Source organism: Gouania willdenowi, chromosome 19, assembly GCF_900634775.1.
Source record: "Gouania willdenowi chromosome 19, fGouWil2.1, whole genome shotgun sequence".
Lineage (NCBI taxonomy): Eukaryota > Metazoa > Chordata > Actinopteri > Blenniiformes > Gobiesocidae > Gouania > Gouania willdenowi.
Genome location: NC_041062.1, coordinates 19,820,350 through 19,848,247, shown reverse-complemented (window position 1 = coordinate 19,848,247; position 27,898 = coordinate 19,820,350). Strand labels below are relative to the sequence as shown.

Genomic DNA, 27,898 nt, shown 5'->3' with positions numbered 1-27,898 from the left:
TTTAGGACCCGTTATGATAAGAGATGCTAACAGAAAGCTAACACAAGAGGAAGGTTAACTTTTATTAGATTATTTATTTCAGCCTCAGTAATTGTGATTAATTGTAATTGAACTTTATTAATTGAGAATGTAATTGTAATTAAGTTTCTGTGGAAATAATTGTAATTGGGAAAAATGCTGGTCACTGTAATTGTAATTGGACATGGGTAATTGAAAACATCATTGTAACTGAAAAATGTAATTGACCCCAACCCTGGTTTTTAGGTCTTAGATATATTTTAAACAATCATCATTTGTCCAATTTGTTGGTCACAAATATTTTGTTGGTCTTTTGTTAAATGTTTAAACTTCATTTTAAGAGAATGTCCATATCCTAAAATATAAGAACGAAGAAAAAAGAGTCAGATATTTCAAAATAAAAGTCAGATCGGGTGAAAACTTTAGCATTAACACGTTTTTGACTGTTTATAATTGGAAAGTGAAATCCATGTTTATATCATAAAACAGGGGTTATCATCTGGTCTCACCCTGGGACCCACATTTTACCACGGTCATTAAATCGTGACCCACTTTTTTTTTAGAATTTAACCAACCAAATTTAGTTTTTCAAAAATAGGTGTTGAAAACACACACATCTAATTCTTTTTTAAAACATAAATCTATAAATTTTCTTGTGCAACATGCATTTCACAGCATGTCCAACATGAGAGACATTCAGTGTTTATTTTTGATCAGCTGTTCACTTTTGGGTCCCGACCCACCAGTTGAGAATCACTAAAGCACTCTATGGCTGTGTTCGAAATGGAACACTCCGTACTATATAGTACAAACTCAATGAGTGTATACTGTCTACTGTATACTCAGTATGATTAGGATGATGATCGTTCCCACTGAAGTATACTTCCATGTTTCCCAAGATGCATTTGGAGCCTACAATGAAAAAAACCTGAAGCACACTGAGGCTAAATATCTCCATTATTCGCCACCTTTGAAAGTTCAGAAAGCATTTAAAGTGACCAAGTAGAATACCGACATGTGGTCTTCTGATCTATAAAACTAACGAAAACACATTTGAGTATGACTAGTGTGCCCACCGTGCACACTTAAAAAATGTCCCCATATACAGTATTATACATTTGGGTATTTCTCGCGTACTCAATGTTTTTATACTATCTAATGTGAACGCGCTACATGCTATTTTTGATGTCAGACTTAGCATGAGTAGTATGTTAGTACACTGCCTATTTGTTAGTAATGTCTTTTACTAAGGCTACGTTCACACTGCAGAACTTAATGATGATATCTGATTTTTTTTTTTTACCCGTATGTGACCTGTATCTGATCTTTTTATGGCAGTCTGAACAACCAAATCCGACCCAGATTGCTTGGATATGTAGTCTTAAATCTGATACGTATTCAACCTTTTGCCTTGCGACTGCAGGTCGCGTTTATCTACAACCAAGGCGGATTTAATGCATGTTTTGATACGTTGACGTCATTAATAACAGCTGGATCAGTGAACGCAGCAGGTCCCTCTGCTCACCATGGATCAGAGGGACAGCCTGGGACAAGCTTTAAGCATCCACTGTTGATACAATCCTTTTTCTGCACAAGAACATAGATTATCCTTATGATTTATACATTAATTATGTAAATAGAGCCACTGTCTCTTGTGCTCACTGCGCACCTGTGTGCGTTTGACGTGCGCTTGTTTCCCTGTCCGCTGATTTGTTCTGTTGACATTAACAGTTATCTGTTAATAAAAGCAGGCTTACCACGAAAACAAACGTAAATATGTCATTTGTATGAGGAAAAAATAGCTTTCAAAATCGGTGTCATGTCGGACACAGATATGAATACCTAATGTCTGTCGAACCTGTAGGTTTCAGTTTTGCTTTGTCGGGTTCGTGTCAAAGCTTGAATAAGGTTCATATCATAAATGGTCTGTGTTTAAAAACAAATCTGCACCACAAATAGCCAAAACTAAATATCTTCCTCCTCTGTACCTGCTCATTCATTCTCTGTCTCCACTGCACAAAAACTTTAAAACAAACACGAAAAAGCGCATGTGGATCAGATTGGAGCCGCAAACAGATTACAATCCACGTGTAATATATACAGTATGTTTGTCTTTGCATGTATATACAGGTGTTGGTCATATAATTAGAATTTCATGAAAAAGTTGTATTATTTCAGTAATTCCATTGGAAAAACTTAAACTTGTACAATGTACACATTGATTTCACACAGACTGACATATTAAGTGTTTATTTCTTTTAATGTTGATGATTATAACTGACAACTAATGAAAACCCCAAATTGAGTATCTCATAAAATTAGAATATTATGGAGAGGTTCAATATTGAAGACAGCTGGTGACCTGCAAAGGCCTTTAAATAGTCTCCAGTCTAGTTCTGTAGGCTACACAATCATGGGGCAGACTGCTGACATGACAGTTGTCCAAAAGATGACCATTGACACCTTGCACAAAGAGGGCAAGACAAAAGGTCATTGCTAAAGAGGCTGACTTTTCACAAAGCTCTGTGTCCAAGCACATTAATAGAGAGGCGAAGGGAAGGAAACGATGTGGTTGAAAAAGTGTAAAAGCAATAGGGATAACTACGCCCTGGAGAGGACTGTGAAACAAAACCCATTCAAAAATATTGGGGAGATTCACAAAGAATGGACTGCAGCTGGAGTCAGAACCACCACGCACAGACGTATGCCAGACATGGGTTTCAGCTGTCGCATTCCTTGTGTCAAGCCACTCTTGAACCAGAGACAGCATCAGAAGCGTCTCGCCTGGGCTAAAGACAAAAAGGACTGGACTGCAGCTGAGTGGTCCAATGTTTTGTTCTCTGATGAAAGTACATTTTACATGTCCTTTGGAAATCAAGGTCCCAGAGTCTGGAGGAAGAGAGGAGAGGCACAGAATCCACGTTGCTTGAGGTCGAGTGTAAAGTTTCCAGTCAGTGATGGTTTGGGGTGCCATGTCATGTGCTGGTGTTGATCCACTGTGATTCCTTAGGTCCAAGGTCAACGCAGCCATCTACCAGGAAGTTTTGGAGCACTTCATGCTTCCTGCTGCTGACCAACTTTATGGAGATGCAAATTTCATTTTCCAACAGGACTTGACACCTGTACCCAGTGCCAAAGCTACCAGTACCTGGTTTAAGGTCCATGGTATCCCTGTTCTTGATTGGCCAGTAAGCTCACCTGACCTTAATGCCATAGAAAATTTATGAGGTATTGTGAAGAGGGAGATGTGAGACACCAGACCCAACACTGCAGAAGAGCTGAAGGCCACTATCAGAGCAACCTGGGCTCTCATAACACCTGAGCAGGGCCACAGACTGATCCACTCCATGCCACGCCGCATTGCTGCAGTAATTCAGGCAAAAGGAGCCTCGACTAAGTATTGAGTGCTGTACATGCTCATACTTTTCATGTTCATACTTTTCAGTTGGCCAACATTTCTAGAAATCTTTATTTTTTGTTTTGTTTTTAAGCTAATTTTCTAATTTTCTGAGATACTGAATTTGGGATTTTCATTAGTTGTCAGTTATAATTATCAACAATAAAATAAATAAACATTTGAAATATGAGTTTGTGTGTAATGAATAAATATAATAAAGTTTCACTTTTTGAATGGAATTACTAAAATAAATCAACTTTATGATATTCTAATTATATGACCAGCACCTGTATGTATGTATATGTTTTAAGTTTGTATTTATTTTTTAATCTTCAATTAATATTTTGTTCAATATTTTGTCTTTTGATGTGAATTTTTGTGAACTTTGTTTATATATTAGTTTTTCTCATATATCAAAGATTCATTGGGCATTTTGTCTCGTGATTTATTAGGCTTTATCTTAAATTGTGTGTTTATTGAAAGGGGTGGAGCTTTTATAGCCCTTTGGGCTTCATTCCCTCCTTGGACCTTAGATGTTGTTTTTATGTGTGCTAATTTCATAAATAAAATATTTAATTAAATTGTGTTCAATTGTGCAGAGCGATGTCCCGACAGCCCAGAGGAAGCGTTTCACCCGGGTGGAAATGGCCAGAGTCCTGATGGAAAGGAACCAGTACAAGGAGAGGCTGATGGAGCTGCAGGAGGCGGTCAGATGGACGGAGATGATTCGGTAAGTGTGAGAAACTGTGGTGATGAGAGTATGGAGCCATGTAAATGATTATCACTGGCTACAGTTACATAATGTTTTTTAATTTAGAATTAATGATTCCAAATTACATTTTTGGGAATGAAAGTGTTCTGCTTGTGTTTAGTAGTAATTCCGAATTGAGGTTTGGTGGAAAAAACAGGTTTATTCGCCGCCTCATCACCGGACCCAAATCTCTTCTTCCCTCTATTCAGAACATTACCCTCCTCATTGACGACTACAATGTCACCCCCTCCCCCTTCGTACGCAACCTTGGATCACCAACGTGTTCGGTTTGCTGATGTGTGTAATAAGTCTGTGTCTGGTCAATGTTCGCAAGATAATGCTTCTCTCCATCCACTCTTTTTGTTATATCCATGTCTTCTAAGGCTCTTATTAAATAAATAGTCTCTGCTCCAGTCCGGGCGGCCAGCCTGGATTATGTGGTCACCAGTGCGTCATTGTGACAAGTCGAGCATGCGCAGAACGACCGGAATTAATTTAAAGCAGGATTAAACAATCACAATATCAACTAATTATTTAATTCAGAAATAATAAATTATTTCAAAATTACATTTGCATTTGTAATGAAGTGTTTAAAAGGTCAGTTTAAAGATGATTTAACTTTTATTCTGAATTAAAGGTCCCATGTAAACATAGCCAGTGTCAGGTTAAGATGTGCTACAACGAGAAATGTTTCAAAGTTTTCCTAAAGTTTGCAGATGTTTTTCTTACGTCTTACAGAGCATCAAAGGAGAACCCAGCTCTTCCAGAGAAGAAGAAATCCAGCGTCTGGCAGTTGTAAGTTACTCTTTTCTTTGCATTAATGGACCAACCTTTGATTACAGTCACATGGTTTCTCATGTGTTTTCATGTCTTTTGTGTTCCATGGATTTTGGTCATTTTCTCCAGGATGTAGGTAAACCTTGACTGATGTTTTGCTGCTCTTTTTTTGATAACAGAGGAGAGCCTGTTTGACGACTTGGTGTCTTTTATTGAGACACCAGTAATATCAAGCCTAGAACGTTAATATTTAGTTTTTCTGGCTCTCCTTTGTTGGGTTTCATAAGGAATGGTTGTGGTTTGGTAATGGAGGTGTTCTTGGTGCCAGATAAGTCTGATGAATTAACCATTTTTCCCCATGTTATTGTTGTTCCCTCTGTGCTTTGCCTGACTTTTTTTTGTCTGTGTGCAGGAGGTGTGTTGGGTGGGAAGGTAGTATTAAGGGGAAAAAAAAACATATTTTAGTAGTTCATCAAGTAATTATTAGTTTACTTTAAAAGTGTTCTGTTGCCTTGTCTTATCCATATGGTTACTTTTTTTATTGAATCCAAACTGGCAATTACAACAGATTAAATAAAGTGCACCATATGTCAAATGACATTAATGATACAAAAATGCACATCTATACAGATAACAGATGAAACTAGTTTTTGTCTGTGCCCATTTTGTTTTATGTATATGGTATTTTGCCAGCATGATTAGAGTCTGTATTCAGGAGGGAAATGTCTTTTGGAATTATAGTTTTACCCATATGGTTACTGTCTCCCAGCAAATTCAATAACTCATAGCTAAGGGTTTAGATTTTTCCCTTAAAGTGGAAATGTAAATTGGTAAAATGTACCAGTTTTTTCATAAAGATGTGTAAGTCGACGCTTTCAAATTGTAGCTTTCTAAAAGGATTTTACTTGATGCTGCTAGGTTTAGCATAGCATACATACTAATGGTAAATGTCAATGTTAAAGGTGCCTCTAGGACTAACTTCTGCAATATCATTAACAATTATGGGACTTTAAAGCTTTAAAGTACTTAACTTTTACAGTTTTTTATAGATTTAGCATTAAGACAGATGGGATTCAAGTTCTCTGTCAGTTTGTGGTTGGGCTTGTCCTGTTGTGTGTTGGTGACTAACGTCCCGGCTGTTGCCCAGTAATCACCCTGATGTCCCTATCCTCCAGGATCCTGAATGGTCAGCTTAATTGGGTAGTGACACCTTAACAGGGTGGAACCTTGCACGGTTTGTTGGCATGGGAACCATACCCGTTTTCCCCCTTCAGTGTTGAACCCCCACCTCTGCTTGAGTCCGTGTCTCTATATGTTTTGTCTTTGTGCTTTTTCCCGCCCTTACACCTCCAGTTTCAGCCGTCTGTTCAGCTCATCGGGTGGAGCAGCCAAGAAGCCGGCGGCAGAGGCTCCAGTTAATGTCAAGTACAACGCTCCGACCTCCCAGATACAGCCGTCGGTTAAGAAAAAGAGCAGCACCTTGCAGCAGCTGCCAAGTGACAAGAGTAAAGCGTTTGACTTCCTAAATGAAGAGTAAGTCATTTATTTCTCATAAAATTTAAAATTTTTACACACTGAAAATTAATGTAAATTAAGTTATTCATTATTGGGCTCCTGAAGACTTGGGGCCTCATGTACAAAGACTTGTGTGAAAAATTGTGTAAAAGAGGCATACATTTCAATCCAGAGACAGGCGTATGCTCGTAAAAATTCAGAGGTTTAAATCTGTGCGTAGGACTGACGCAATCAGCACTAAAATTTAAGGTTGATTAGTCACTCGTTCAATATTAATGTCCTTATCACAGCTAACTGAGGGTGAACCTGCCTGGTTTTATTATGGAGTCTAGTAAGAGATGTGACCCAACATGCTCTTCTCCTGATTGTAGAGAGAAACTATAGTACGCTGAGAAATGCCACACACAAGCTCCAAAGTCTAGGACTTAGAATCCAACCAGGGGTCAGAATCCTTATATTTAAAGGGTTAGATCTGGTGATCAGCATCTTTAAGAGTGAGTGTATGGTTTCCCCAGGGTGGCTGTTGATAACATAGTGTCCAGACGAGAACAGAAAAGGGCACAGTACGAGCAGGTCAAAGCTCACGTCCAAAAGGAGGACGGCCGAGTGCAGGCGTACGGCTGGAGCCTGAATAAGAAATACAAGGTAGAGATGACAAAAGCTTCAGTACATACTGTGCACGCTCATGCTGCAATGACGAAGATTGATTTGCTGCCTATGTTTTCTAGGCCAACGGTGGTCAGGTGGAGAGCAAGTTGAAGAATCTTCCTGTTCCAGTTTTCCTTCGACCCCTGGATGAGAAAGATGTTTCCATGAAGGTGACAAACTAAGATTTCATTGTTGGCTTTTTAATGCGGGATGTCCAGGTCAGATGCAGCTACACATTTCCATCTGTAAACATTGACGTATCTCTGTGCCTCAGCTCTGGTGCGCTGCTGGCGTGAACCTTTCAGGAGGTAAAACCAGAGACGGAGGATCCATCGTGGGAGCTAGTGTGTTTTACAATGATGTATCTACACAAGAAAGCCCCAAAAAGAAGATGGACTCTCAGACCAGCCTGGATGAACTGGATCAAGAACTCAAGGTACACGCCTGGTTACCAAGTGATTCTCAAACTGAGGGCTACAAAATGAAGTCGGACATAAAAATGACTTCATGTTGAGTGTGACATTTGGTCATGTTTCAAATGTCAGACTCAGTGATGTAAAAAACATCAGCGATTTAGGGACTGATATCTTTCATCACGTGGAAGTGATAAATAGACAAGTGAGGAATGAATTAAACTGCCACAGCAGCCAAAAGGACAAACCACTTTAATGGCTGCCATTACAAACCAGACTTGGTGCTTTTCTCAATGTCATCTAATTTAAAATGAAAGCCAAACTGACAAATGACAGATTTTGAGTAACTACACAATCTCCTTCTAATGGAAGTTTGATGAAGAGCAAGAGCTCACTCTTAATAAATATCTCAAAGGAAGCTCTTTTTGGTGTGCGGAAGTAGACAAAGTAGATCCTTTGTCTAAGTTTATACTTCTTGATCCTGCACCCCACCCAATGGGCCGTAGGGATGTGCATGCTCTTTTTATCATTTTTCTGTAATAGACAATAATTCTGTAATCGTACTTAGGAGCAGATTCACTAAAGGGTGGCGGCCCGGGGGCCTCATGTGGCCCTCATTCTAATTTTATGCGGCCCCCAAAGTAAATGAACAAAATGACAGAAAAGTACACAAAACATGAGCAAGAATTTGTTAAAAAATACAAAAAATTACAACAGTGAAAGAAACGATAAAAACAGAAAATACTCCAAAAACAAAAATTAACAGTAATACACAAAATAACAGAAAATGACAACAAAAGTAAACAAAAAGACAAGAAAAACACAAAAAATAACTCTGCAAACCCACAGTACTAACGAAAAAGCAAAACAACAACAGAAATACACAAAAAATACAAAATTTAAAAATGACACACAATTGCACAATATGACCCCAAAAAACATATATTTACAGGAAAAATACACGAAAGGACTACAGAAATGCACCAAATGCTTCACAACGAGCAAGACAACAAACATACACAGAATGACAGAAAAACACACAATGTTATTATAGAAAATCTTTGTTTTTTCCTGTGTTAATGCTCAGATTGCTTATTATTCTAAATGCTGACATGAATGTTGATTATGTGGCCCTCTGATCAAACAAACACATTGTTTTTGGCCCTGCTGTGATAAAAGTTGCCTCCCTCTGGTTTATGGGCATTAAAACGTGTGCACACACAATCCATGTGGAGCCCAGTGGTTGCGGTGTGGAGGATGCTCTGGGCAGAGCTCCATGGATGTTGCTCCGGACGCACCGCTTCTGGGAGCTCCTCTGTCTTCCTCTACATGTTTTGATCGTAAAACTCTCGTGTTGCGTTGATGGAGAGGAGCGTCAGGCCAGAATCAGCTTATCAGCTGCGTAATATACGCAGTGATGGAACAATGTTCACAAATGAGTGTGTGTGACACAGTGCTACTTTGGAGTTCAGACCTGCTGGATGATGCTCAGTAGATCATCTCCAAATGGTGCTGACTGATTGTCAGACTTTGTTGCTGCATTAACTAAGATCAATGGCAGAACAATAGGACAGTTTCTGTTCAAATCTGCCTGTTTTTCATGGACTGATAAGAGCAAAGTTACAGAACCTGGCGGAGCACCCACATTAAATTAGGGGGGAAAATGTCATTAGGTTTCAAATTTGTTTAAAAAAAAAATTAAATAAATATTTGTCCATTTTGTTTTCTACATTATTAAATGATTGTGCAGCAGACAGAGAAGTCCACCTGCCAATTGAACTTCTTCATATGTCATTTTGGCCTTCTGTGCTCTCACCTCTCCATGTTAAACAAGCAAAATGCTCATTTAAATAAGGCGGTCTCAACCACGTCTATAGGCGCACTTATTAGAGCCGCAATGTTAGTGAATTCCTCACAGCAGGTGAGGAAACAGGCCACCAAAGGATTTAGGGACACACCTGGTTTACTACCTTTTATTTCAGATCTTAGTGAATCCGCCCCTTAGTGATCCCGTTAAATTTTTTGTGCATCGTGTGTTACTTTAAGACATCTTTCCTGTTAAATCAGTGAATACATCATAAATAATCATCTTGGTTTGTCTCTACTTTGTACCAGGAGCAACAGAAAGACCTGCAGCAGCAGGACGAGATGTCCTCACTCGTGTGGATTTGCACCAGCACCCAGTCCACCACGAAAGCTGTGGTCATTGACGCCAACCAGCCCGGGAACATATTGGAGAGCTTCTTTGTGTGCAACTCTCATGTTCTCTGCATTGCCAGCGTACCAGGTCCCTATCATCGTCCGCTGCTATCTGTCATATAACTGCAGTGTTGCACCATAGCTTGGTTCAAGGTTTTCACACTTTGCAGGTGCACGAGAAACGGACTACCCGGTGGGAGAGGAAGTTCCCCCAACCTCAGAGACGGGGACCGCAGCTGAAGACCGCTCAGCTGCGAGCAGTAGCACCAGTGTGGTGAAGGGAGAAGATGTGCTGGGAGGAATCACTGTGGTGGGATGTGACACTGAGGGAGTGACTGCAGTTCTACAGAAAGCTGAACTAGCAAATGATGGAGAAAGTGGTAACAGCCAAAGAGGATTGTGGGAAATCACCCTCTGATTAGAGGACTCACCATTTGATAGCAGTCTAACCAATCTTGTTCCTTTTAACAGAATCCGGACCAGCTGACGAAGTTGCTGAAGCCACAGCTACCAGTGCTGGACCTGCTGACCAACAGGAGAACATGAGTGGAGTCCACACCGAGCATTTCACTGACCCCTTGGGAGCTCAGCTGACTGCGGAGATATCTGCCAACTACTCTCAGAGGTGACATCAGGATGTTCACTCAGTGGAAGCAATCAGAGAATGTTTTATCTACTGTGGGCTAGATAAGAATAATTAGTGATGAAGCGTTCAATACCAACAAGAATGAGCCCACACACACATCTCCCCATTACCTTGAACAGGCTGTGTGATGCATTATGTATTGCAATTCGGGGTCTGAATTTCCTGCTCAGTCCTTCGGGCGTGACGTCAAATGACGCTAAATGCACGTCCTCTACTGGAAGACGACAAGCGCGGTTGACCAAACTACAGTTTGGTTCCACTCAGGCATGCGCGGAGGTTTTGCAGTTAACAGTCACGTGAACTCGGGGTAAATAAATAACCATTTCACAGCATCAGCTGCACTACTATAAAGCCTTGCTGGCTTGGCTGATGGCTACAGTAACCCTAGCAGCTGTCATGTCACTATGGAGTCTGATTGCTTGATCCTGCCCTATGCTCCTTTAATGTTAAGTAATTCTTATTGTTGAAAGTTGCTACTATTACTGAGGTTTGGAGAGTTGTGTATTGACTATTGAGCAGCCTTAATACAGTGTGTCCTGTGTAATGAGCAGAGAGAGTGACCTGTTGAAAGACGGCGTCCGCTCCAGTTCCCGAGCTGAGGAGCAGGACCTGGTGAGAGACGAGGTACAGAAGATGAACAGTGTCCTTCCCACCATGTGGCTCGGGGCTCAGAACGGATGGTCAGTGAACTTTGACTCTTCTCACTAACAGGCTTTTATGGTTGGTGCATTTTAAAATGCTGCAATAAAGTGTGTGCGTGTGTTCACAGTGTGTACGTCCACTCCTCGGTGGCTCAGTGGAGGAAGTGTCTGCACTCAGTAAAGTTGAAGGACCCTGTGCTGGGGATAGTGTGAGTTTTGCTGCAGGAGTCTGTGTTTCAGTCTCATCCACAACATTAACACCAGTTCCACAGGCACGTGAAAGGACGGGTTCTGGTGGGTCTTTCTGATGGAGCCTTAGCCATATTCCATAGAGGAGTAGGTGAGGAACACACACACACACACCCACCCTGTAATCCATGGATGAGAACATGTTTCATGACTCCTGTGGCAGACGGACAGTGGGATCTGATCAACTACCACCTCTTGGACCTGGGAAAGCCCCACTACTCCATCCGCTGCATGACGGTTGTACATGACACAGTTTGGTGCGGCTACAGGAACAAGATCTACGTGGTGCAGCCTAAAGCCATGAAGGTTGAGGTAGGAGAACGAGGATCATTCTCTGTAGCACTTAGAGGTATCTCACTCTAAAGGATGCAGTTATCACTCAACTGAAAAGCTGACAAACTTTTCTAGTATACAAGATAATTCGTAGCCACTATATTGGTTTCAAAAGGTATTATAGAAAATGGCTACTCTCCCCCTGTACTTAAGTCAGTCACTGTGCGCCTCCATTCCACTCTGGATGGAGCAGCCCTGAAATGTGGGCGTAACACAAGCACGCCAAAGGATTGACCATCAGCATTTCTAATATGTTCATATTTACCAGTTCTAGATGAGACATTTCATTATATTTTATCCTTTTTCTGGGAGGGCGGTGGGAGCAGCGTTGCGGAGCTGATCAGTTGTGCACGTCAGTTGCTGCAGATTGGTAAAATAAACTGACAGATATCAGACTGATGTCCAACTAACTAACACTGTCTTTAATACTTCGATCACACTACAAGAGTAAATAACAAGTGAAACAGTGATGACAGATGATGATGATGATAATGATGATGATTAATGCTCGCTGATCATTTCTGATTACAGGAATTTAAAAAGTTATTAAAATCGGGCTTTTCACACAAATGTTAATCTGTCATTAGTATGAGGGGGACAAAGGAGAGAAAATTGTGTCCGACCCTTACACTGCATTAATCTGCTCAAATCAACCTGTTATATTGTTTATCAATGAAGGCGTTTCAAATTAAAAGTGTGCTTTATTTCAGTGACATTTACAAGCTTTGGGAAAACTCCATGTTCTGTGATTTCTAGACTGCCCAAAAAAAATGACATCAAAGCCCAGTCCACCTCTTTTGCTTCAGACCTCCTTCATTCACAGATTGTGTTTGTTTCTCTGTCACTGTGGTAAATATTGTAAACAACCTACAAACACTCTTAACATCACTTGTCTGTTTTTCAGAAATCGTTCGATGCCCATCCCCGTAAGGACAGTCAGGTACGGCAGCTGGCGTGGGTGGGAGATGGTATCTGGGTGTCCATCAGGTTGGACTCCACACTGAGGCTGTTCCACGCTCACACACACCAGCACCTCCAGGACGTCGACATCGAGCCATACGTCAGCAAGATGCTCGGTCAGCTCCGTTCTCTCTGTCAGGATTTATCAGCGTGGTGTAGTAACGCATGTCTCTTCGTCCAGGTACTGGTAAGCTGGGTTTCTCCTTTGTGAGGATCACGGCTCTCATGGTGTCCTGTAATCGTCTCTGGATTGGAACCGGCAATGGGGTCATCATCTCCATTCCTTTGATGGAAAGTGAGTCGAAGAGACTTAAACTGTTGCTTTATTTTGGAGAAAACTAATGAAAGGGGTTAATCTGCAGTGATCGTTGAATAGTTGCTTGATCTTTATATCGCAGAGCTAGTTCTAAAATGTAGTTTAAATGCTTCATTACCACATATGGACAGAATGGGTACATACACAAATTGTAGAAACCCGTATTGCAGCCAAAGGGCAGTTAGGGTTAAGGGTTGGTGGAACTAAACAAAACTACCAGTAGTAGTGTAATTGCAGTGTGAAAGGTAAAAGTAAAAAGTAAAATCCTCTTTAAAATGACCTTGTAAACACTTAATTCTGTAAATGGTAATTCCCAAATAAACTTTTATCTGTTTTTAATTTCGAATTGAAGAATTCCTCTGTCTTGTAAATGCTTAATTCCGCTTTAAGTTAAGTCTGGTGAGGACATAATCCAATATGGCCGCCCGGACTGGAACCGAAACTATTTATTTAATAAGAGTCTTAGTAGAGATGAAGATAGTGAAAAGAGTGAATGGACGGAAGCAAAAACATGCAGACATTCACACTGACATAGAAACGCTCTTCATCGGGTACACGAAGCCTTGCACCAGGACACAGAGCTTCACTAATGGTGCACAGGTAATAAGTGGGTCAGTGAGGGACCAGGGCTGTGTTCGTGAGGCTGGTGGCAGAAGGAAAAAAAACAGTTTTTGTGTCTGGAGGTTCTGGTTTAGATGGACCAAAACCTCCTTCCAGAGGGGAGAGATTGAAACAGTTTGTGTCCGGGGTGGGAGGAGTCGGTCACAATTTTCCCTGCATGCCTCAGAGTCCTGGAGGGAGAGCAGATTGCAGCCGATGACCTTCTCTGCAGAGTAGATGATACGCTGCAGTCTGGCCTTGTCCTTGGCCGTAGCTGCAGCGTACCAGATGGTGATGGAGGAGCAGAGGATGGACTGGATGATGATGCTGTAGAAGTTCACCATCATCTTTGTTGAAAGATTCAACTTCTTCAGCTGCCACATGAAGTACATCCTCTGCTGAGCTTTTCTGATCAGGGAGCTGATGTTTAGGTCCTGGGTGATGAAGGTCCCCATGAAGCAGAAGGACTCCACAGAGCTCACTGCAGAGACTAGCGGAGTGTGGGGGGTGAGGGGGGCTGAGTTTTTCCTGATACGTCACGTTCTCCCCCTGTCCAATCAGAACCCTTCCTAACCTCCAGACCTAAAGCGGAATTGAATGAAGTTGAATAAACCTGTTTTCCATGTTGGAATTACTATTTTCATGTAAACACGAAGCAGAACACTTTAATTTGGAATCATTTATCTTAAATCAAAAAATATCATGTAAACGTGGCCTATGTATCAACTGTTTCATCAGGATCCAATAAGGTCACCAAGGCCTCGGCTCAGCACCCTGGAAGTGTTGTTCGTGTCTACGGAGATGAAAACAGTGACAAAGTGAAGGCCGGGACGTTTATCCCCTTTTGCTCCATGAGTCACGCTCAGCTCTGTTTCCATGGTCACCGCGATGCTGTGAAGTTCTTCACTGCAGTTCCAGGTAATTCATAAGCAATGAACCTGACAGTAGGTAGGATAATTCAGCTCATATTTCATGTTTTTTAGATATTGACTGTTGGTAACAAACCAAACTGGTGAATGTGATTGATCGCCGTGTTTTCCTCAGGTCACGCTGCTCCACCTGCATCCTGTGGAGGAGAAGCAGCTGCTGACAGAGCAGCAGACATCAGTCCTCAGGACGGATCCAAGTCTGTGCTGGTGATGAGTGGAGGAGAAGGTTACATAGACTTCAGAATGGGTGAGTTTACAACATGACCACATAAAGAGAGCACAGACACAGGAGTTCACTGAGAACTTCCTGTTCGTGCCTCCAGGTGATGATGACGGTGAGGCGGAGGAGGTGGACTCTCCACCCATGAAGCTGCTGGCTAAAGCCGAGCGCAGCCACCTCATAGTTTGGCAGATCCAGAGCGATGAGGAGTAACACCAACACTTCGTCCTCGACCCTCTGCTTCACACAGCACTTTGTTCTTCAGGCCTGGGCAATAAGAAAGTGGAGCAGAAACTGCTCCGAGACTCCCTGAGCGATGCAATACAGTCAGTTCTGAGCTCTGCTTTGAATATTTAAGGAGGTTGAACCTATCAGGGCAGACGCAGCACAGTCAGAGCCTTTAATGTGTAGGAGCCACTTTGGTGCCTGATTGGGTTCACGTCCCATTCTTTGGTTTCAATGTTTGCCAGAATAATACCAAGTCTATGCAAATTTAAATTGGATAAAACATGTATTTGAGAGTTTCCGAATTAAACCATTTTTTTTTGGACATTCGGAACAAACGAATGTAGACAAGTATTAGTAAACATCATCCCTCAACTCCTTCTAGTGCCACCCACAGGACAAAGACCATCTGATATAAAAGAGTTGATGACTATTATTAACATTAGCTGGGTTCCCATTACCGATTTTCGCAATATAAAAGCGATATTTCTAAATGTCAACAAAGTATAATTGGGCTTTGAATACGTTACCATTTAACATTGTTTTGGGCAGGAGACTCGTAACTCCCGTGAAATCTCATTCCGCGAGACTTTGCTGCGGGAAGACGGACGCTCAGAACCTCCTTATAACACTCCTATTCCTTTGTTGTTTCACGTCTAATGTGGCACTAATCATTTTAAAGTATAATGTCCTGGTCTCCTCTTCTGTCTACACGTACCGCGCCATGGCTTCTCGGAGAGCAGTGGTCATGTGACCAGGTACCTCACGTTCTGTGACGTGTATTTGCAGAAAAGTGTTTCCATAGCGTTTTTGCAACACATTTCAACACCGAAACATCTGAAATACCTCCTCATGAAAAGCGTCAAAACTCTAAAGTGATATTTGTGTTTTTTTTTTCAAAATGGAGGCGTTTCAATTACCAGTTTTTATTGCACTATTTAGATTTTGTGCATTTCCAAGGGTTATGGAAACCCAGCTATTAAGTGTTTCTCGTGAACAGCAGGACTGTCCAGAAATATCAGGAATGATTGGCTGCAACGGGTTAAATGTGAGCGTATTCTTCTGGTTGTGTTTATGGCTTCAGGTTGATTACCTGAAGGTTAAATAGTGAGTGGCTTGTCCTCAGCTTGGCTCTGTACGATGTGGTGTTGGTAAAGACACTGATCAGCCACTCACTGGTAGCTCTTACTTTAATGCACTTCTTATTATTGCATAAATGCAGAGGTTTAAAGAGCACTGGTATATCCTACTCCAGTAGAAGTACTGTTACTTGATTAAAATTGTACTCAAAGTAAAAGTTACTTTCACTTTCACAATCATTCATAAATCTTGCCACCCTTGGTTCCCTTGCATACAGTAAACATCTCATGTATAAACTTAAAAGGCAGACACCAAATCTTGCACAATTGTAACTTATTTTATTTTCCACAAAGGCATCTGTAACAATTACAAAGGCAACAATTATTTTTGAATGAAATAACACCAACAAAGTTAATTTAAAAAAAAAAAAAAAACTCTGAAGTATAGCTACATTTATGAACTTTCCTTCTTTTAAAACATACTTAAAGGAGCATAGGGCAGGATTTATGAAAAAATAAACATTATTGTTAAGATTGTGTGATACATATTGTACTGCTGTTCTGGGCACAAATTTCCAGTGCAGTTCTACAGACGTGACGTAAAATGACGCTAGTGCGCGTTCTTGACGTCTTGGATACCGCAAATAAATTAAAAATGAGAAGAAGACTGCTTGGAGACTGAAAGAAGACTAGCCTGATCCAACAGTGAAAACCTAATTTTTTCTCAAAGAAATGACATGTACGTTTGTTTTAGTGGTAAGCACCGATTTTATTAACAAACAACTGATAATATCAGATAAGCGCACAAGTAACAAGCGAACGTCAAACACAAACGGACGCAGTGCATGCAAGAGACCCATCGGATCTATTTACATAACAGTGTATTCTTTTATTATTGTCCTTTGTGCCATCCTCCCTCCACTAGGATCACGGCTCTCACTGCTAATGTTAAAGCTGCATTCTACAGGGCAACATCAGCTGTGGCTGCTGCAGCAGGAAAGGAAGAACACTGCGCGCAAGCGACGCTATGTGACTGAACTCGAACACCAGTTCTAAATATCTGTCCAAACCCGACCCGTTGGGTCCCTTCAGGGTTCGGTTGGGTATCCATCCTCTCGTCACAGTATCTAATCAGCTGGGCTTCGTTGATAAACACGATGTGTGCTTCGGCGGCGGATTGGCTGATTACTCCATTACTTTAACCACCATGGTGTCACTATGGAGTCTGATTCCTAGATCCTGCTCTATGCCCCTTTAAGTACAAGATAAATGACTGATTTAGAAATATACCCATAAAAGCAACTCAATTACAGTAACGTGAGTACTTGTAATCTGTTACTTTTACCTCTGCATTTATGTAATTTGACACCAGCTTCATTCTCTTAAGAGCTAATGGTTTCTCCGTATCAAAGCCATTTGATATGATTCAATTCAACACTATCATGATTGTCTGGCTTTGAGTTGGTCTTCGTCAACACTTAGTGCAGTTGGTAGTTTGAGTCCCAGTTTCTGCTTTGACTGTTTCTTGCCTTTTTGAACCATTGACTTGAGATCTTGTAAAAGTCCCTTGAAGCCTTAGATTAGCAGTTGTTATTCCAATGGGTGATGGTTCCACTATATGAGCAGCACCCATGTCCCTGCATTAGATGAATGAGTTTGTCATTACAGTCCTTGCCTTCAGCTCGGGAGTATTTCCTCTGGAACCAAAGGTTGATGACCACTACGAGCAGTGGTGGCCTACCAGCGTGCCTCAGCGTGGGAACCTACTGTGTAGATAACAAAGATATTTTTAGACTTTTCTATTTGCCAATCTGTTTATTTTTGAGAGGTGATCCACTGATCGTTGTGCTTTTAGATGAACTATTGACTCGTTTTTCGAGGATATTACAGACGTGTGCGTTTGGACGCCCTGTTGTTCCCCTGTGTGTAACTATTACGTTTTGACAACAAGCAGGTTGTCTTGACAACTACTTGAAGTCTGTTTTATGAACTTTATTTTGGAGATTTCCTGTAAATCGTTGGTGAACTGCAGCAGCTGTTTTCCGGTGTGTTTGATGGAGCTGTCGGAATCGTGTCGTGTCTCTTGGAGAGAAGTATTTTTGCAGTTTAGCCATTACAGTATTTATTGACATGTGAGCCTTTGCAATAGAGAATGTATTGTTTGTACATTAAATATTAGTATATAGGATTATATGCGTATAAAACAAAGACGTTGGTCTTAGCTATGCACCGTATTTCTAAGGAGAGACATCACATTGTTGACTGTAACTGAATTAATTTTGAGCAATGGAGGGTTTTTCCATCACAGAAGATCATCTCCTCCCATGTGCTTGTCATTACCTTGGAAATGATTTCCTCTCTTCAGGTGTGCAGTACAAGCACCATCTTATTTCTTTGTACCAATCAATTAAATTTTATGGGCAAAAGGTTGTCGTCTCGTTTTTTTCCCAACATTATGTGTCGTTGATGTGGATGATCATTTTACCCAGTGGTTCGTAACATTATTAGAGGTAATGAACCCTGCAAGCTTAATCTGTGCATTTATTGAACCCTTTTCTTCAAAATTGAACATTTCTTCAAAACATAGATGTATATTTTATTTGCAGAGAAAGCACAAAACGGAGCACCCCTGAAATCCATACAGAGGAGTCGGCACTCAAAAAGGACATTTTTTAAGTCGCAGCAACTCTTTATTTCAAGATATTTTATGCGGGGACACTTTAGATTTTTATAAATTAATATTTAAAATTAAACATTGTAATTTACATTTTAGTGAGATAGTTATCATGGGAATGATTTTGTGTAACACTTTTCATGTGCCTTCACTCCTCAAACTGTCATGGAATTTATTTATTTATTTTATTATTACTTTTGTGAAATATTTAATTACACATTTTATGAGTTTTGAAGCAGAATATTTTTTTTTCATCTTTTTGAATGAAGGTTACACTTTTTACCCTTTTTGTATGACGGGTACCTGGAGAAAACCCACGCAGCACAGGGAGAACATGCAAACTCCACACAGAAAGGACCCACCTGTCCACCCCAGGGCTTGACCCAGGACCTTCTTGTTATGAGGGTGCTAACCACTACGCCACCGTACGCCTTTATTGTTAACATTGTAGTTAAAATATGGGCTTGTATGCACTAAGTGGAAGTGTGTGAGGGTGGAGGTGGGTCAGAAACTCTATTCACAGAAGATTTCCTACAATTAAGTGCTCCACGTATGGAGACATCTTTGACGGTTGTTGGTGTACTGATGATAATTGATGCCTAACTCTAGGTGGCGTCAGCCTGACTCAGGGGTCACCAACCTTTCTGAAACTGAGCTACTTCATATATATATATATTTTTTTAATTTTCAATAACTTTTTCAAAAATACATTTACAAAATGAGAGGGAAAACACTTTGATGGTGCTGGCGTACATGTGAGTTTGTACGTCCAAGGTACGCGGGTGGGGGTGTGTCTGGACCTACCCCCCAAAGGGCATCGCCCTACCTTGCAAGGTTTAGCCTGCAGCACCACTTTTACCGGGGGAAACATAATAATAATAATAACGGTCCTAGGAACCGTGTATGTAAGCATACGCGGTTCCCTGGCCCCGTGGGCTTGGCCCCCTAATAATGATAATACTCAAGATAACTGACATGTAAAGGGAAAACTTGATATCAAACATATTTCAATAATTGTTAACTATATGTGTGTCATGGCAAATTTGCGGTTGACCTCATTTGGAGACATGATTTATTGCTCTGGTTGAGTGATGGAGTCCAGGCGAGGCATTGATGATTTTATAAAAAAGGTTTATTATAAAACTAAGTAAAAAAGAGTACAAAGATGGACAAAATTAGTGACCGCCCGGGCGGACGTCCGATGATCGAGTGGCACACAGTTCTAACTCATCACGTATATTCCCCCTCAGTCCCCCCTCCCTCTTCCCCCCAGGAGATAAAGAGGACAGGGTGGAGGTGATAGAAGAGGGTGAAAAGAGACAGTTTCTTCTTTGGGTCAAAACAACCAGTGTGTGTGTAGGCATGTGACTGTGTGATGCCTCCGTGTCTGAGGGATAAGATGTGTTTTGGGAAGCTGACCTCGAGAAGAGAGCAGAAAACATGAGACAGCAGAATTGAAAAGTCTCAACTTAAAGCCTTAAAAAGAATGAAGAAGGTCTATGAGTAAATATGTTAATAAACATTAACTAACAATTTTGGCCCTGACAATCCACCCTTTTTGGACAAAGTCCAACACATAAAAAAAGGCAAAATTAGTTAGTGAAAATGTTTAACCTTAGCAAAGCACAGCCTAAACCACATAAAACTTACTCAAAAAAGTTAGTGGAATTGTAGCTCAACCTCTCGTGGTCTGTAGGACAAACGATACTGACACCGTCATAACACTATGGATATATGCATTGTTTTTCAGGGGACACAGGCATCCCCAAGGTTGGAGCAGGAAGAAAGGAGGAAAAGGCAAAGAACCCCATAAACACATAATGAATATTACGTGAGACAAGGTCATATGCACAATAAAACCAAATATCCTTAGCTACTAAAATCATTGGCAATCACAGCAATGAATATGGAATATATATATATATATATATCACTAGTAGCAAAAACACACATGGTAAAAATATCAGCACAGCATAGCAACAAAAACATATGTAGGTGTCATCAGTAAGCACAGTCATCATCTGAGACATCAAAAACACGCATCATAAACACATCAGGCTGGACTTCCGGCGGCGGTAGGGTTATAGGACGTGGCGGTCTTTGTTCATGGCGTCGCGTAGCCTGGAAATGTTTTTGACTGCCTCTGCGATAATCTGACCGTCAGCGGTATTATTCGGGATAAAAACTGCAACAAGATGCACCTACCATTGCGCCTCCTTTGGCCGCGGTCTGTAGGTCTAGGACCATTCTATTTTGTAGGACCATTAAGCGTATATTCGTGATTTACCCCGAGAGGCCAGTAAGGGCCAAAAATGATGCGTTAAGGAAAGACTTAAACCTGTAGTCTAAGGTTTCGACGCGCAGCAGTGTTTTGCCCACACCAGCCCAGGGAAACAGCGAATAAGTAACTTTCTGGCCTGTCGTCCACAGTTTATGTTCGGGGGGAACGTCCGTGCCCCAGATCGCGTCGTGTGGATTAAAGCCCAAAGGAGTGTGGGATTCGCATTTACGTCGTGACAAAAGGGGAATAGTTGAGCATAGTCAAAACCGTTTGCTAAATTAAACGTGCCATTAGTCCCGGGTGTATGAACGTGGGCACATGTGTGCGAATTATGTGCGGTGTCGCATTCAGGACCCAGGGTATAATTGCAATTGTGACCGCGAATCTGGCCTAGTTTATGAGTTCCATTTCTGGCGAAACAGAAGGGAAAAAGTGTGGATCACGTGTAATCTACGTACATAGTGGAAGACGTCTCATCGCGTAGTGTAGCCAGTTTTTTTACTGGCTGTTTAGAACAACGGTTGGGGTCCCCCATGCCGAAGTTAGAGTAAGAAAAATAACAAAAGGAGTCGGAAGCATCCATTGGTATCGCGGTTAAGCGGGGGTGTGTTGATGACACAGGCATGTAAGAGCAAACATAACAGTTGGATAGGCTTCTACTTTTAGCTTGATAGTGCGCATATCGGTACCAGCTGTTCGTGAAAACGGATGAGTAACATTGGTCGCAGCTAAAGTGTCGTGCAGGGCGATGTCGTCTATCCAACGTTTATTTCTGCTAGCATTAGTATCCCTGTAAAAGGAAACATTCACATCAGGATCAACACTTGCATTCATTGGTTCAAGCCCAGTGTCCTCGATTGCCCCCTTGGAGGCCAGGAGCCAGAGGAGTACTGGAATTGCTGACAGGACCATGGGGGGGGAAAAAAAAAAAACAAAATAAAATTTTAAAGAGTAGGGGTGTTAGGGTTAGTTAACTAACTAAATGAATAGTTTGTATGGCTCTGGTGCTCAGTTATAGCTTCCAGGAAGGCAGAGACAGGTCAGAGGTCAGGATCTGAGAGCTTTTCAGATCCTAAAAGGTGCTGCTGCACAATCACACAATGGTTAGGTGTGGGTTAGTGAGCTTTTAGCCATGCCTAGCTCAATGTTATCTGTAGCCCATTCACACGTGAGTGGGAAAATATGAGGCTGAAAGAAAAGCAGGAAGTATTAATTTGATTCTCCTTTCCTGGCGCAAGGAGAAGGGTAGCTGGAGTTGCAGTGATTCTCAAACTGTGGTACGTCTACTACCAGTGGTATGCTGATACCTGGTGAGAAGCAACAATTTGAGAACCACTGTTTACAAGGACATGCAAGTTGGACAGAGAAGGACATGCAAGTCGGACGGAGAAGTGTGGAGTGTGACTACATGTCTTCTCAAGATGAATACATACAATTGGGAGACATGGAGATGTGAGAAAGCTAAATAAGTTTAACCAAATAAATAAATAATGTTATTTATTTATTTAAATTGTTTGTTTTATTTTTCTTTGCTATCTCTTATTTATGAAGGAGAAATCTTATTCTATCTTTTATTTATTCTGAATAATGTTAACACTCCACACCTAATAACATAGCTAATTCTTTTATAGAGCTGAATTTGCCAGTTCATTTATTTCATTATTTTCCCTCATAATTATTATTTGAGATGTAATTTACTTAATTTTGAAGGTAAATTGGTGGCAAAAGTGTCTCCTATTCTGTGTCTGAACCAGAGTTAAGCAAGATTATTGGCCCTTCAAGGTTAGACAGAATTAAAGTTAAGTTGAGTCGAACAATCATATTGTCTTTTGCTCTCTGTGTTTATCCCATTCGTAGGAGTGACGAGCCCTAGCACGGTTTGGAGAGCTTCCTTAAATGCTTGGAAGTTACTTAACTTTAAACTATCAATCAATTATCAAGAATTTCAGGAGGACCCTTTTTAAATCTCAGGCGACCCAGATTGGGCCACCAACCCAATGTTGAGAACACTTAATTTTACTCTTAAAAGTGTCTAAACCCTGTGAAGGTGTTTTATGGTCTTGCACGCTAAGTGCTGGTGGAACAAGAAGAAAATGGTTGGAGGGTTTTGAGGTATATTATTTTCCTATGATAAAATATAAATCAAAAATCAGAGGGATGTTGGCCCTCTCCCTTCCCTTTTTTTTTACCTAAGAATGCATTTGGATTCTTAAAACCATATGATAAATATCATTGGAAAATCACTTATCTGATCATTTTGGATGTGTCTCCGTTTTCCTCTCTCTTGTGTCCACCTGCTTTTGTGCCCTCCAGCCTCCTCGACCACCTCCTCCTCAGCCATAAAGGTCAAAGCCAGGGTCAACTGTACGCTCCCTTTGGAAATTTGAAGATCTGTCCCCACTTTCGCAGTTGGATTGGAAGTCTCTGTAGTGTCTGGAATAGATATTATGTTAGAACATCCACAATATGTCATATTGTCACGTGTCTATTTCAATCTATTTCCCCTTTGCTTCCCAGTTATAGTTATGGACAATACTTCCCTTTAATTCTCATCCTTCATCATAAGAAGCAGTGACCAGGCATGACGGCTGAAGGAGGCAGGATCGGAGTCGAAAAAGCGGTGGCATTTTCTGTTCGGAAACACTCAGAAACAGAAAGAGAGGAAAACATTAAGACTTAAATGAATAATTTAAAATATCCCTTTTCTTTAGTTGGATTTGATTCGTCTCCTTTGAATATACAGCCAGCGACCTGTATTTTGGAAAAAAACAACACAATAACAACAACTGAGATGAAGACATAGACAAGTGCACACAACAACGAGTATACACATACAACAACAAAAACATGGACACTGAACATGAACAGTAAGGTCAGTCAAGGTCAAAGCCAAAGCCAGTCATTCCACTGAAAGTGGTATTATATATTAAAAATGTCGTTTGGTGTTTTTAAACACCCAGAAAAATAACTTTTAAAACCTGGTAAACTTTTTAGAAGGCCCAAGGCCTAAAACCATAGCTCTATTAACAAGCAGCAGTGAGATCTGAACACCCCACTACATGATTGGCAAAAACGGGGAGAAGATCTAGTGCCTCAAAACCCAGGAGGAAAGGAAGGTGAAACAGAGGAACATGTGTAGTCAAACAGCCATTCATCGGTCAATCACTCAATGACACGTCCACGGCACATTCGCACTCACAACGCGGTTCTCTCAGGCATACGTAACGTGTCATCATTCAGTCATTCATGCACCGCACACGTTCATGCCTCAATTTTCACGTCCATGCATTCACAAGGTTTTGCTGCATAGTGTCTAAGTAGAATATAGGCCTCATCTAACCCACCAGCGGCGATAACCAGTCCACCTCGTCTCTCGGGGTCAATGAGCTCTTATTGTCCCCCCATGCTTGGCAACCTTTTAGCGTTAATTAATTGCTTTTCACTGGTATCATCTGATTAATAAGAGGTACGCTCCTTTTTACTTCCGCCTTGGCGGAGTCTACACTTAGATTATTGCCCATGGTAGTACTGACAGTCTGCTAGCTGCTGATCAGGCAGAAATGGCACGGCCGTGCACTAATAAACTCAACTCTCTTAACAGCTGCAAATATCTGAATCAGCCGGAGAACCTCTCAACCTGGGAGAATTATACCCTCGACTACTAGTAACTCTGGAGATTTAAGAAAACCTCCGAATTAGCAGGAGAACCTCTCAACCTTTGCCTTTATGAAAATATAAAGCTGGGAGAACCAACGCAGAACTGTCAGGACTTCTGGGCACCCCCAATATTATTCAACATTGAACGGAGCATGCAACCTCTAATAACTTTCACTCTAAGAGAACGTAGAAATTTGTTCAGAACGGTATTCGGTTACCAAGCATGTATCAAATCAGGTGGACCACTATCCCCCAAAGAGCGCTTCCCCTAGCAAGGTTTATCCTTTTTCTGCACATTAAACCAGGACTTCTTGTTTGAAAAGTAATTGCCTATGTACTCATAGCAACTAATGGGACAGTTTTATCAGGAAAAATTTGGTGCCCCCCCTGCTGTCGAGTGGCTTCGGGCCGGCAAGACAGTCCGACGCGGTAAGGAGGAGGTGCGCAAAATGAAAACGATGAATGTTGAGCTAGGCTGTCTGTTTCTTTTTTTCAGATTTTTTTTTCCATACTTTTGAAAGAAAGCAAAAAAATACAAATGACAGAGATGTCTCAAAAGAAGTTTTGATTTTACTTGATCAAACTTTAACTAAATTAACCCCTGTTTACCTCCTGGAATTAAAGTGCCAGCTGTTATTTTTTTAGTTTGAAAGGAGACTGAATTGTTAACGTTTACATTAATAGCTGCACCATTTTCAAAAACATTAACAAGGAACTCTCATAATACTTAAACTGAAGAAAAATGTAAAATAATGAAATAGTTTTTCAAACAATGCCAAAACTTACTTGGCATGGCATGAACATGCAGTGCACTGCATCTTACTCTTAGCAAAACTATTTTTTTTTTTATTGCTCTCAGAATCAGAATCCTTTTATTTGTCATTACTCAAAAGCACAACAACATTTTTTTTTAAATTGCAGCTCTCATAAACAGTGCAAAGACAGTGTGTTTAAAAGAAAGAAAGAAATAAAGAATACAATATATATAACAGCTAATATAAAATAAAAACGGAAAGGGATTGGATGGATTGACATGAATATTTACATATGAAATAAAATAAATATTGCACAGTGATAGCCCTCTAGTAGCTATGCTTTATATTGCACTTTGTTAAAAAATAAATTAAAAATATATATAAATGAAGATACTCCTCAGGGAGGAAAAACCTCTGTCTTGAATAAATTACCTCTGTAAACAAAAATGTAGCATAGCACATCATGCAAATAAATAGTAAATCAACTTCCAAATTTAATACTTTTGTTAAACTTTGTTTTAAAAGATAAACAGTGCCACTCAAAACAAGAGGATGTCGCGATACAACCGCTTAACTTCCGATACAATACCGATATTGCAGCCTTGGGTATTGGCTGATATCGATCCGATACGATATCAGCATCAATCATATATACTTCTATTACTTATTTTGTAGTGTGGAATGTTAGAAAAGGCCTGATGAAGTGATGTTACTCAAACAGAGAACAATAGTCAGCAATTCAAGGTGGTGGGAACAACTGAGGGCGGGGACAAAAACAACAAAAACTTATCGGAGCACTTTTATCGGCGATTTTAGATGCAGTTCGATAAAATCCGATATTTGTTTTCTGGCTGATATCGGACCAATATCTGATATCAATATCGGCTCGGGACACCCCTACAAAACAAGCGTCACTTTTTGGTTGAATATAAGCTCTGCACCGTAGCAAGAGAAGCGAAAAATAGAATTTCCAAATTGTCCGCAACAAAGAAAACTCGAAGTAATCGAAAATATGTATACAGGTGCTGGTCCCATAATTAGAATGTCATGAAAAAGTTGATTTATTTCTGGAATTCTATTCAAAAAATGAAACTTGTATAATGTATACATTCATTTCACACAGACTGATATATTTCAAGTGTTTATTTCTTTTAATGTTGATGATTATAACTGACAGCTAATGAAAACCCCACATTGAGTATTTCAGAAAATTAGAATATTATGGAGAGCTTCAAACTGAAAGTTTGATCTAATGGTGGCGCTGCAGGAAAGGTCATATCATCACCACAAACAATACAAGGTTCATACTGTTATGGTCATTAATGTTGTCAGTACATTTGAGAAGATTTGGATGAAAACTATTCAAGATAAATTAATTGCAATTTAAAAGTTTGACCTGGTGGTGGCGCTAGAGAACAGGTCACGGTTTCTTTATCAAGGGGTCATTTACTGTATGTATTCAAGAAAAAAAAAAACAAAAAAAAAACTTGTCTGACACAAAAACTTGCTCAACAATTTTCTGAAAATCTATATATATATATATATATATATATATATATATATATATATATACGTATATATTATTATTTTTTGGCAGGTTTGGTATTGGTATAATATCATAAATAAAACTGTTCAAATGTTATTCTTTTTAAAATGAAAACTGCCATCTTCTAAATGTTGTCCAAATTATATCAACAGACATAAAAGCTATATATACTACATTGTGGCAAAGAAACAAAGGCATGAATGAATGAATGAATGAATGAATGAATGAATGAATAAGTCAGTGAAGTGTCCTCCTACTTGTGGCTGGTGTGCCAGACTTTTGCAGGGATGAAAGTGCACCTCTTTCTCCCTCTGGATCCTGAAGCCAACATCTCCATACTGCAGATACCAGTTGGAAAGATGGTTTTCCACTGGTTGCAGTGAGTCTCACACATCTGTCCCAACCGGTGAGGACGACAAATAATCTTCAAAACCCGAGTCACCCAGTTTGGACATGAATTTATGTTTCCTTTGCGTCTTTGCTGGAAAAAACAACAAAAAAACACGCACCGTCCCAGCGTGTCCTCTGGAAAACAATCCCTATACGCGAGACGTCTTCCGTCTCTATGGGGTTGGTTTGGTTTGGTGACGTCACTTTTATTTTCCCGGGGTCTCCCCCGCTCGCGCGGCTCACCTCTGCCGTCGCCACAGGCAACCACACCTATACTATAGCCTGCACGTGACCCTTTAAAAAGAAATAATAATTAGGCTGAACCTTAAACCATATGTCACACATCTGGTAGACTCCCCCATAATCCCCAATTAAGTATGGGGCACCGATTGTAAGGTTGCACATGCAAAATAAACAGCAAATTTTCGAAACATTTAGCAACAATCAATGTTTTTTTTTGTTACTTCTGAACAGATTTACAGATTTGTGAAATTTAATTTTTTCGTAAAAATACAATGTCAATCTTAAATCTAAATGTCAAAACTAAATCTAAATAATAAATCTAAATGTTAAATATCAAATCTAAATGTTAAATATTAAATCTAAATGTTAAATATTCAATCTAAATCTTAAATGTTTTTTTTTAATATTTAGATTTAGCTTTAACATTTAGAATCAA

At 40.4% G+C, this 27,898-nt stretch overlaps 1 protein-coding gene across 6 annotated transcripts in view; it reads left to right on the top strand.

Moving 5' to 3' along the window:
- spag9b (sperm associated antigen 9b) overlaps positions 1–15,497 on the top strand; it is a 62,579-nt gene extending 47,082 nt beyond the window's left edge. For 3 of the 6 annotated variants that reach the window (XM_028475660.1, XM_028475663.1, XM_028475664.1), the window contains 18 exons: positions 4,015–4,145; positions 4,905–4,961; positions 6,297–6,476; positions 6,974–7,103; positions 7,187–7,276; positions 7,381–7,542; positions 9,635–9,806; positions 9,889–10,098; positions 10,190–10,343; positions 10,916–11,044; positions 11,134–11,214; positions 11,278–11,345; positions 11,418–11,566; positions 12,492–12,663; positions 12,729–12,842; positions 14,202–14,381; positions 14,508–14,639; positions 14,716–15,497. In XM_028475660.1, the coding sequence (XP_028331461.1) occupies positions 4,015–4,145; positions 4,905–4,961; positions 6,297–6,476; positions 6,974–7,103; positions 7,187–7,276; positions 7,381–7,542; positions 9,635–9,806; positions 9,889–10,098; positions 10,190–10,343; positions 10,916–11,044; positions 11,134–11,214; positions 11,278–11,345; positions 11,418–11,566; positions 12,492–12,663; positions 12,729–12,842; positions 14,202–14,381; positions 14,508–14,639; positions 14,716–14,825 (2,421 nt within the window). In that variant the 3' untranslated portion in view covers positions 14,826–15,497. Of the gene's footprint in view, positions 1–4,014; positions 4,146–4,904; positions 4,962–5,072; positions 5,077–6,294; positions 6,477–6,973; positions 7,104–7,186; positions 7,277–7,380; positions 7,543–9,634; positions 9,807–9,888; positions 10,099–10,189; positions 10,344–10,915; positions 11,045–11,133; positions 11,215–11,277; positions 11,346–11,417; positions 11,567–12,491; positions 12,664–12,728; positions 12,843–14,201; positions 14,382–14,507; positions 14,640–14,715 lie in introns of all 6 variants that reach the window. The other 3 variants (XM_028475661.1, XM_028475662.1, XM_028475659.1) reach the window with 2 other exon arrangements.
- The last annotated feature ends 12,401 nt before the right edge of the window (positions 15,498–27,898 follow it).